Source organism: Condylura cristata, unplaced genomic scaffold, assembly GCF_000260355.1.
Source record: "Condylura cristata isolate star-nosed mole 26May11 unplaced genomic scaffold, ConCri1.0 scaffold00032, whole genome shotgun sequence".
Lineage (NCBI taxonomy): Eukaryota > Metazoa > Chordata > Mammalia > Eulipotyphla > Talpidae > Condylura > Condylura cristata.
Window position 1 is genome coordinate 5,377,873 of NW_004567133.1, and position 11,171 is coordinate 5,389,043.

Below are 11,171 nucleotides of genomic sequence, written 5' to 3' on the forward strand. Positions count from 1 at the left end.
CACAAAGACTCGATTGAAAAGAAAGCATTTATTAGGGAAGACACAAAAAGGTGAGGGGCTCTGGCTTAGAGGGCTGCTCCACGGTTGTCCAGATACTGCCTCAGGGCTGTGGGGTAATCAGTCAACACTCCAGAGGCCCCCAGATTGAAGGCCACTTCAAAATCTGATTCTTCATTAAGGCACCAAAATATCACCTGAGTGAGGAAAGGCCATAAATGTAGTCTCCAAACAAACTTACTCAAAACTCTTCTGGCTATATAACCCGGGAGGGGGCTCCTCCTCTGTGGAGCCCTCCAGCAGTACTATGCTGGGGTGGATTGTTAATTTTTTAGAGATTTTTGAAAACTGGTTATTAAGCATGGACATTATTACATACCAAATTATATACTTACATTAAAATTATATAAAGCTTAAGTAATAAGTTATATATAATTTATAATGGGTTATATAGCATGTCTCCCAGCTCTGTGTTCAGTGACTTCATATTGATAGTCTGAGATTTGTCACAGTAAGTATTTACCAGTATGTACAGGGGAAATTATCTAATGCTTAAACCAAGGACTCCCAGAGCCAGTCTGTGGGGGGGTTACCTGCCAGCTAGTGCCTCCCAGCCCCCTTCCGCTGCTGCCTCCTGAGTCCTCCCGCTGTGGGCACTGAAGTAGGGGGAGATGGTATTTGTACCTTGGGCCAGTCACTTCGACCACTCAACTCCTTAATTTGGCCAGAGAGTGAAAGTCCAGCGCCCCATAGTTGTGGAGAAGCCCCTGGGGGTGGGAAGCTGCCCTGAAAGAGCTACCTCATCCCCTGGCCTCACTCACTCCCACAGCCAATCAGGGCTGAGTCCCCGCCTGCCTGTGAGTTAACTCTCCATCCACCCCTACTTCTCCACTGGCCCCCACTATTGCTTCACAGGGTGGTCCAGGTAGCCTTCCCTTAAACCTCCATCAAATTAGCACTATAGGGTCCCTCAAAAGCTTCCTGTCTTACTGAGCTGAAATCCAGGCCGGCTCCTATCTGAAGCCTGCTTCAATCTCTGCTGCCTTCTCCAGCACCTTTGGGCAACTTCCTCCACTCAGCAGCCTGTTGGAGCTGCTCTGGGGTCCTCCAATGGCCTTCAAACATGCTGATCCTCCTCCCTGAGATGCTCTCCATCTCCCCTCCTGAAGCCAGCTCCTCTCTTCTCTTAACCTCCCAGGCCACAGTGCTTTGTTTTTTGTCCACTTACAATGGCTTCAGTTCCTTCCTCTGTCTGTAAGCTCCCACCCCAGGTATTCTCAATAAAGGTTTGCTAATTAAATAACCCAGTCAAAGCTGATGCTCAGGGGAGGGGTTGAGGGTTTCATGGAACCTGGGCTGAGTCAGGTTTCATCTGGTCTTTTTCCCCAGGTCCCCTCACCAGGATCAGGAGAGTATAATGCCTCATTGTAATCACAAAGGCTAGCATTTATCAAGCCTTTACTAGCTACCAGTTATATAGCCAGAAGAGTTAAATATACCATTATCCCCATTTTACAAATGAAGAAGTCGAGACTCAGACCCTGCCCAAGGGTCCAGCTTCAGCAGCGGAGCAGTGGTTGAAATATGTAGGCCCCACTTTGACCCATCCACTTGCTGAGGGACTAGAGGTCAAGTCTCACCTGTACCCCTCGCTGCTCCAGGTGTTGGATGAGACTTTTCCTCATGATGATCCTGGGGCAGGTAGGGAATGACAAGAACCATGATGAGAGGGGATCAAAGGAGAAGAGCAGGTGGCAGGTCTCTGAGCACCTGACCCCACCTCACCTCCCAGCCGTTTCGCCCACCTTACCATCTGCTCACAACAGCAGCCAGCTGGTTCAGCCCCGGGCTGGAGAACGGGAAATAGGTCCTGCAGAGGCGATATGGTGGTCAGCCCCTTGGGTCTCAGTCACAGGGGTGGGGTGCTAGTGTAGTCCCCTGCCAGCCAGTGTAACCACACTCCCTTTAGAAGACCCTCTGCAGTTGATCAAAGGCCATCATGACCCATTGTTCAGTGAGATTACTCCCACATCTGAGTCTACTCTTTGAGGTTGGACTCAACCTCCCCTCACCATTTACAGAAGAAACAGTCTTGGGAAAGGAAAGTAACTGGCCCAAGGTGCATCCCACAGCAAATCCATAGTGAGTCCAGGCCCAGAATCCAGCTTGATTCCTCAGCTGGACACATAATCTGGAGGTCCTTCTGGTGGGGCCTGACCCTCTTGTTGAGACTGGACATGGCTGAGTCATAGTTCTCTCTAACCCTCCCACCCAGAATTACCCTAGTGACCCTTTACAGTATCCCAGGATGAGTTTTGAGCCTGTTTAGCTGTGTGATCCTGGACAAATTATAGAAACGCTGAGTCTAATTCTTTGGGCACTAGTGGGGGTCATGATTCCTATACCTCCTGGGAGTGCTCGGAGGTAAAACTCCAGATCTGAAGGGTGCAGAAACACTTTGTAGACTTGTATAAACCATATGTACACAAAGTTCTGTGCTATCATGATCTCTTTGTTAGGAAGGGATTGTGGGGGCTGGTTGGGAGCTTCCTCAGGACAATAGAGAGGAACAGGCACTGGGTGGCTCAGAGATTCTCAGAAAGCAGAGGGAGGGGCTCGGCCTGAACCTGACAATCAAATCCTAACACTTTACCCAGCTGTTACTTTGTTAATCCCAGTCTCCTAGCGGGATAAACACTTGCTTTTCTTTTAGAATGAAGCTCTAATTAATTGATATGTCTCCCCAGCCAGACTGTAAGCTCATGGAGGCTCATGCGTCCCACACTGGCTTTACTCAGTAGTGTAACTGCACTTGGACCAGAGGAGGCATCCAATAACTATTTGTTGGAAAACTGGATAAGTAAACACCTAAACGCTATGGCAACACACATCTGCACATAATTTCAGGGGTTTGGTGGCCCCCTTAGGACTCATGAATGCTTGATGAGAACCAGTTTTCCTGCTTGATAAGAAGCAGTTTTCCAAGGACCCAGGGAGACTGGGTCTCCTGCTCCACAGGGGACCCTGCCCAATAGGGTTTGAGATGTATGGGGGAGTTTTTCTCAGGACCAAAGGCAGCTGAGGGCCTGACGGTACCCTTAGAGGCCCCATCCTGTCCCAGTATGGGTACCTGTTGATGATGGTGGGTAGGAAGCAGAGGAGGAACTTCTCAGGGATGGGGATGAAGGGCAGCAGCCCCAGGTAATAGAACAGCAGCACCCTGATTCCTCGGCTTATTGTGAAGGAAGATGGCATCTCGGGGTTCTGGGGAGTGGTAAGGGGAAGTGGGAGAGAGAGAGAGCGAGCAGTCTGCTCCTGGGGAAGCAGAGAGGAGGCTTGGGCTGCAGGGGAAAGTTTTGGGTATTCAGGAAAGCCCACGACCTGCAGGGTCAAAGCCACACCTTGGCCTAACTGGCACCGTCCTCCTTCCCACTATCACACCTCTGCTCACACTCTTCCCCTGCTGCCACACTGCTCGGAATCCTACTCCTGGGAGACTGCTCAGGGCCAGGCCCTCCAAAGCCCTCCCGAGCCCCTCAGGTTGGGGCTGTGCTGGGCTCCAGCTCCTGGAAGGAGGGGAGCAGGCAGGCACAGGGACTCACAGCAGCCTTGCACTTCTTCATGATTGAGTTTTTCTCTGAGGCCCAGATGGTGATTTCATTGCGGTTGAAGTGCCTCACCAGGGCTGCTATCTGGGAGAGGAGGCGGCAGTGAAGAGGAGGGTCAGGCCTCCCACCAGCTGGGGCCACTGCCCCACCTGCCTGCTACCACCTTGTGAATGAGCTCTTCATTGTCCCCTTTGACCTCCACAGCCATAGGCAGCTGAGGGAACCTCTGGAACACTTCCTCCAGACTCATCATGCGCCGGTCCGACCCGTGTGCGAAGCGGCCTGGGACATGTTGTGGGGAGAGGGATCAGAAAAGGGTTGTCGGGGTTGGGGGACTCAGGAGGTCGAATCTCATAAAAGAGGGCAAAAGGCTGAGGCCATGACTGACCCAGGCCGGCAGGAGGAGACTACAGCTCTGTCCACTACTCATAGGTCATGCTCTCACCTGGCGAGAAGTAAACCTCCAGCTCTTCCTTGTAGCGGGGCAACTCCTGGGAGGGCAAGGAGTATGTCACCAGGATGCAGTAACCGCGTGTTGGGGGGGGGGACTGGGACAGGCCCACCTCAAAGTTCAGGCTGCCCACATCCCTGTTGAGACCCGACTGGCGGGACAGGTTCTGATCATGTGACACCACCACCACTCCGTCCCTGGTGAGCTGGCAGTCGAGCTCCAGGAGGTCTGCTCTCTGGCCCATGGAGCTGCAGGGGCAGAGGTCAGTGGGCAGCAGGGGAAGGGCCATATCACAGGGTGGTAGGTAAGTCTAGCGGGGGTGGGAGAGGCGGGAGGTGAGGACATGCACTGCACATTGCTAGGAGCTCCAGTCACCCAGGCCCAGAAGGGAATACCCTGCTGGCATCAGGCAGCTCAGCTGGCACCAGCTTCCCCGGCAGGTGCACTCACTTCTCCATGGCCTCCATGGTGTTCTCCAGCCGCTCTCCCGATCCTGTGTGGGGCAGCTGGGCGTGTCCCTCGGTCCCGGCCTTCCTCCTCCCCCCCCCCCCACCGCATCACCAGTCAGTCCAGGGTGAACTCTTTCTTCTTCCCCATTCCACATCCGCCCGGCCACCTTGCCCTCACTGGGCCTTGGTCTCTGCCCCTTCTAACACCCCGCCACTTGGACCTACCCCTCTGCTGCCCACCCTGGCCCTCTCTCCACCCTCAACAACTGCCACCCACCCGCTTCCTACCTAGCCCCGCTCACCTCCCCGGTGGGCCCCCAGGCGGGGACGGAAGACTGAAACCCAAGGTGTGTACAGCAGGCGAGGCCGGCGCAGGAAGAAGATGGAGAGCATGGCATAGCTGCCCAGGGCAGGCAGAGCATAGTACAGCAGAGGGCTCATGGCCAAGCTGCCTGTCTGGGCTCCAGTGGCAGCAAGCTCAGCAGTGCCGGATGGACTGTGCTGCTTTGCTGACTGCTGGCCTATGTAGGCTGGCTCCACCACTGGCCGCCACCACACCCCTGGGACCTGCTAAGCCTGCTGCTGGCACAGCGCCAGGCTGCAGGGCTCCGCCGGAGATGGAGTGGAGGCAGGAGTCCACGGGCCAGGCGACTTGGGTCCTCACCTCCCAAGGCCCCACGCAGACCCCAGCAGCCCTCTTCTGGCCCACACGGGGAGACAGGTTCCCCTGCGGTGGACACTACAACCTGCTCCTTTCCCACAGTATACAACACCCTTGACACTTCCAGAGAATTTGGGAATATGCAGGGTACACCTGAGTCATCCTGGAATCACACCAGCCATTCAGACAGTCATCAGAGACCAGAGAGGGCAGTGACCAAGGGGAAAACTGACTCCATCCTTCCCAGGAGTGTGGAGCTCCTTACATTCCCATCAACCCTGGTCCGCTATGGAAAGGTTACCAGGGCCGGGAAAGCCACGACTGGGAAGCAGCTGGGCTGGAGAGCCTGCAGCAAAGTGGCAGAGATGAGGGTCAGGGTGTCGGCGAACACAGACAGAGCCGGGGCCGTCCATATACACGTCTCTATATTTATATATTAGATACAGGCACAGGGGTGGGAGGGGCACTGGGCTCTCCATGTGCCCCCACCTCCACTTCTGTTCACCCACACACAGAAGCAGCAGGGGGCGTTAAATGTGGCAGCTTTGAGGGGAAAGGGGTTTAGGCCTGGGCCCTGCTCGTAGGGATACTAGCCCTTGAGACGTAGGATTGTTCCTTCAGAGGATATGGGGTGGGGCTTGCCCTGAGTCCCTACTCAGTGTCCCCATCCTCCACCCCGACCCTTCAGTAGGTCCTGGGGCAGCCAGAGCCTGTCGATTCCAGAACTACCAGAGACTGGGACAGCTGGGGTAGACGAAGGCAGAGCAGCAGAATGAAGTTTGCTTTGGGGCCACCTGAGCCCCTCAGGTCCTGGTGGGGAGGAGGGGAGGGCTGGGGGCATCCATGGCTTGCCTGAAGCAGGCAGCCAGGGCAGAGCAAGGGAAGGTGGCCAGGCCTGCCCTCTGCCCCGACCTGGGCTGCCGGAGTCCGGGCTGGGCACAGTGTCCATTTTCTTAACAGTCCAGCAGGAGAGGGGCAGGCAGGAGGTAGGGCCTAAACAAAAGGCAGGTGGGAAAGGAACCATTAGACTCATGGGAAGACCTGCTAGGGCCCTGGCCTCAACCTCTCGCCTTTCATCCCCCACAGGTGAGTGGAATGTAGCTAATTTTCTTTATCATCAATGAGGCTAATATTAATACCTCTCAAGGCGCTGTGATAAGGGTCAAATGAATGAACCCACAGCAACCTCTCAGAACAGTGCTTCTTGTTCCCTAAGTGTTTGCTCTCATTATTACAACCGTTTCCAGGACACTGAAGCAGAGATAAGGTGCGTGCTGTCATGCCGCTCCTGTTGTCGGAGCTGGGGTGTGAGCCCAGGTATATCAGCCTTCCTTTTATCAGACCACAGCTGCCAGAGACAGAAAGGAGACTGGAGGAGGAAAGGTGAGCTGTTGGAGGGGCTATGGCGGGTGGGAGGTAGGCCCAGCAAGGCCCCCCAAAAGGTCTGTAAATGGCTGTCCTGGGCACCAGATGCGAAAAACTTTGGCATCTAAAACAGGATGGGTACTGCTACTACTATTCCCTCTAAAACAATTACTGCCTAACCTACCTCTTTGCTCATATTATGAGTCAAAAGTTGAGAGGGCCCCCCAGTGACCCCTGAGAGCCGGGAATAGCCATAGGGCTGGAAAATGCAGTGAGTTGACGACGGAAACCTCGGGGCTGGGGGACATGAAGAACTAGTGGACCAGGTTTGTGGCCTGGGAAGGCTCTGGCTTGCTGTTGCCACCATACACAGGCATCATGGATACACGACTGTGTGAGAGCCTGCCAGGTACCCTGGGTAGTGGGGAGAACTCACCAGGCCCCAGGTAACAGAGGCATCTGCCCAGATTAGGGGGCCTCCAGTGCCCCAGGCTGGAAGGGAGCTGTCTCCTGGAAGATGAGCTCCTTCAGTCGCTCCTTCGGTTGATCATCTAGCTCCATGTCAAAGGTGAAGGGTTCCTCGGCCACCGGCTAAGATGGCAAAGAAGCAGGCTCAGGATAAGTACTGAGGGAGGCCTACCCATCCGAGCATGCATTCCTTTGCCCAGCTTCTGGTGGCTGGCCCACCTCATCCGTTGGGTCATAGTACTGCTCCAGGTAGGGGTGAGCCAGTGCTTCTTCCACTGTGATCCGTTTGTTGGGGTTAAAGGTTAACATCCGATCCAGCAGGTCAAGGGCTAGGGAAGGGCAGGAGCCAGAAGTCAGAGAAGGCTAGAAGCGCTCCCAGAAGCCTGTCTATTCAGGCAGCTGCTGAGCCCACGTTTCCTCCTCTGCAACCAGTTTTTATCCCACGCCAGCCCCCATGTCTCTCACCTTTGGAGTCTGACTTGGGAAAAAGTTTGGCCCAGGCCACTTTAGTCTTGGAGGGCAGAGACTGTAGGTAGTTTCGGGCCTTCATGTTGATGATACAATTCAGGTCTTCCTGGGATGGGGAGCCCAGGATACCTGTAGGTAAGGCAGGTAATTTGGTGAGGGAATCTTCTCTCCCTTCTGGGAACAGAAGAGCCAAGAACAAGAGCCCCCACCAACCTGTTCCAGGTCCTGATTATTATCTCCCAGCCAACATAATGGATGCAAAGAGCAAGGAGTTTGGATTCAGGCAGCCCTAGGTTCAAACACCTAGTACTTTCTAGGTGTGGAGTGTAGTCTTGTTTTTTTTAAATCTGTTAAATAGGAACAGTACCTATACGTCCCTGAATACTGCTGTAGGGTCTCCTGGTCCCTGACTCCAGGACTCACAGAGGCTGACTCTAATCTCACTGCAGGTAAGCTAATCTCCTTTCTATTTTTCTGGTCAGGCCCCCCTCACCCAGAATGTGGTTGAGCTGGTCCAGGTAGTGCTTGCCCGGGAAGATGGGCCGGTTGGAGAGCATCTCAGCCAGAATGCAGCCCACAGACCAGATGTCGATGGACTTGGTATAGCCCTGAAGAGAAGAAAAGTCATGGGCAGCCTCGACAGGGCCCTGTGATGGGCCAACCCATCACCCCCAACCAAGATACAACACACCAGACAGGGAGGCAAGGGTGAAGGGCCAGAAGAGCCAACACTCAGTGTCTTTCTAGAGCCAGAATGATAGGTCTGGGGGTAGAGTTCCTGCATTAATGGGATCAATGCCTAGCTCAAAGGTGACTCGCGGGTCTTCTGGCATATGACCCCTTCACTTCAGGGATAGCATCCCTACCTTGGAGTTAAGCATGATCTCTGGGGCCCGGTACCAGCGTGTGGCCACATATTCTGTCAGGAAGCCAGTGTGGTCATGCTCAGGATCAGCAATCCGGGCCAGGCCAAAATCACAGATCTGGAATCCAACCCAGGCTGCTTAGTTTGGTGCTCAAGGTCTCCAAGACCCAAGCAACCATAACCTTCCCATGCTGTTCCCTTTGTGATGTTGTCCTCCCCAGGCTCCAGGGGAGAACCAGGCAGGAAGTGAACAAAAAACTAGGAAAGTGATAGAGGAGGATCCAAACCTCTGACCTTAAGGTCGCAGGTGGTATTGATGAGCAGGTTGGAGGGCTTTAAGTCCCGGTGCAGCACGTTGGCTGAGTGAATATACTTGAGGCCCCGCAGGATCTGATAGAGGAAGTAGCAGATGTGGTCATTGCTCAGTTGCTGGCTTTTGAGCAACTTGTACAGGTCTGTCTCCATCAGGTCCTGCACAATGTAGCTGAGGATGGCACCAGAGACCCCCCCGGTGGGGGCAGTGGGAGGCACTTGGTTAAGAAGAACAGACATGGAACTGGGCTTCACATGCCCTGCAGCTGGCTTCCCTGGAACTCAACAGATCTGCCAACCCATATCATGAGCTGAGTAAGGCCCATAACTAATACAATTGGACATGAGGCCTCTGCTTTATCTCAGCTGATGACCCTGAACAAAGCTATGGCCACTCAGTCTCTGCACTGGGAAAAATGGGAGTAATAAACTATCAGAGACAGCAGAACTTGGACGTTAAGAGCAGAAGTTCTGGAGTTAATTTGCTGGTGTTGGAAATTCCTGCTTCAGTACTCATTGGTTTTATGACCTCTACCTGTCTCTGCCTCTATTTCCTCATCTGTAAAGTTGAGAAAATAATGATTCTTTAGAAAGTGGCGGTGAAGATTAGAATTGGTGACCTATGTGAAGCAGCCAGCCCAGTGCCTGGCATGTCAAAGGCTCAGCAAACATGAACTACTATTGCTATTATAACTGCAGTAGTATTTATAATATTGCATGTATTATAAGCCACATGACTGCAGTGAGGGTTAAATAAAATAATGTATGAACACCATCTGGCATGCAATAAATGTTTGCTTAAAAATAAATGCCTGCCTTATGGGAATGGTTTGTGCAAGACAAATGAGGAAAAACTCCCAACAGCACGCTCCTACTCAATGCTTGGCAATATCTCAGAAGATTGAGGAGTAAATGTCCTTTTATATATTAATATAAAACAAAGATTAAACATATACAAACTACATAGATTGTCAGATGGCTTGTCTCTGAAACAGTCTTTTGAAACAGTCTCAAATCGGCCTTCTGAAAACATCTGGACCAACCCTGCTGCTTTATAAACCAGCAAAACGCAGTGACTTGCTTAAGGTCACACAGCAAGCTGGGAGTGAGCATGAAGGTTTCCTGCCCACAGAGCATGGTGGGTGTTACAGACACTGCATGATCTTGGGTGGAGGGCTGGGGCTGACTGGGGTGGGTGAGGTGCAGAAGAGGTGCTGGGTGTTACAAGCTGCTAACAACAGAGCCAGGCAGGAAGTGGACAACAAACTAGGAAAGTGATAAGGGGGGAGGCGACAACGGCAAGGCAGCACCTCCCTGGGCAAGGTGCAAGTCCACAGGTGACAGGGTGGGGCCCTGAGGGGGATGTTTAGAGAAAGGGGACAGATTTGAATCTTGGGGGTGGGAGAACTCAGCAACAGAAATATTTGACTTTTGGACTTTCTAAGCTTCAGTTTCCTCATCTTTGAAATGGAACTGATGAGAACAGTTCACAGGGCAGTTGGGAGGTCGAATAAGAAATGTTAAAAGCTTTGGACATGCAAGGCACCTGACTCATGGTAGGCAAAAAGGAGGTTTTTTCCTTCCTGCCTCCCTTTCAGTCTGAGAACCCAGAGGGGGAAGAATTGTGGTCTGTTATACAAGCAGGGACTGTGGGCTGAGGCTGGTCACATCACAGAATTGCAGATGTCAGAAGACAAAGCTCCCATAGAGACCAAATGCCCAGCCCCCACCCCACTGAGGTACAGTGTAGAGAACAGACTTGCCCAAGGCCACATTGCCTGGACATAGCAGGCCAGGACACAGCTGATGTCTCCCAGTCCTTTCCCATTGTGTGCACCTTTCTGGAGGAAAGGTTGCCTTTACTGGGTTTGTTATGGAGGGGGGAGGAAAGAAGGAAAAAGAAGCAAGCAAGCCAATGCTCTCCCAGCCCAGATCTGAGGCTGTGCCTGGCCAGCCAGCTGGCCCAGGTGAAGGATACACATCCCTCATGGCTTCCAGGGTGGGTGCCCGCAGAATGTCTCTGATGCCAATGACGTTCTCATGGCGGAAGCGCAGTAGGATCTGGATCTCCCGCAGAGTGCGCTGGCAGTAGGTCTGATGCTCAAAGGGGCTGATTTTCTTGATGGCCACTCGAGTCTTGCGCACGTGGTCGTAAGCTGAGCTGAGGAGGCCAGAGGGATGCTGTTGGTGTGGCCTTACAATGGGGGATTCTAGGTCTAGAGGCCCCACCCAGGCCTTGGCAAAGGGGAGGGAGCAGGAGAGCACTCTGGCCAAGTCATAAACAATGCTGGTTCCTTCCTGCTGTGAAGGCCTGGGATCTCCAGGGAGAAAGCTGGGGACCAGCCAGGCGGCCCTTCAGTGACTTCACAAACAGAGGAAGAGACTGACCGCTAGCTGACTTCCCCTCTACTCAACCCTTTCCATTCTACTTGCTCCGACCCCTCATCCTCTGCTAACCAGGATGGGCTCCCTAACTTTAGCCGAGACAGCTCCAGGGGGTGGGAGATAAATGCAGCAGGAACTGTGT

At 53.2% G+C, this 11,171-nt stretch overlaps 2 protein-coding genes across 5 annotated transcripts; both read right to left on the reverse strand.

Annotated features, from left to right (window-relative positions):
* Positions 1-19: 19 nt before the first annotated feature.
* Positions 20-5,480, reverse strand: GDPD3 (glycerophosphodiester phosphodiesterase domain containing 3). Of its 4 annotated transcripts, none has more exons than XM_004691693.2 (10): positions 4,808-5,480; positions 4,507-4,549; positions 4,169-4,304; positions 4,051-4,096; positions 3,769-3,887; positions 3,600-3,689; positions 3,128-3,261; positions 1,808-1,867; positions 1,638-1,689; positions 20-194 (listed from the first exon to the last, which is right to left on the reverse strand). In XM_004691693.2, exons 1-10 carry the CDS (start codon positions 4,944-4,946, stop codon positions 66-68), a joined length of 948 nt encoding a protein of 315 aa, XP_004691750.1. In that variant the 5' UTR covers positions 4,947-5,480; the 3' UTR covers positions 20-65. The 4 variants fall into 4 exon arrangements, with proteins under 4 accessions (XP_004691750.1, XP_012587370.1, XP_012587371.1 ...); XM_012731916.1 differs by having other exon boundaries at positions 3,128-3,312; XM_012731917.1 differs by having other exon boundaries at positions 4,452-4,899.
* A 94-nt stretch (positions 5,481-5,574) lies between these two features.
* On the reverse strand, positions 5,575-10,837 carry MAPK3 (mitogen-activated protein kinase 3). The gene is made up of 8 exons (XM_004692018.2): positions 10,623-10,837; positions 8,627-8,816; positions 8,334-8,450; positions 7,961-8,075; positions 7,465-7,596; positions 7,219-7,328; positions 6,968-7,122; positions 5,575-6,159 (listed from the first exon to the last, which is right to left on the reverse strand). The coding sequence occupies exons 1-7, from the start codon at positions 10,631-10,633 to the stop codon at positions 7,000-7,002; spliced, it is 798 nt and encodes a 265-aa protein (XP_004692075.1). The 5' UTR covers positions 10,634-10,837; the 3' UTR covers positions 5,575-6,159; positions 6,968-6,999.
* Positions 10,838-11,171: the final 334 nt, after the last annotated feature.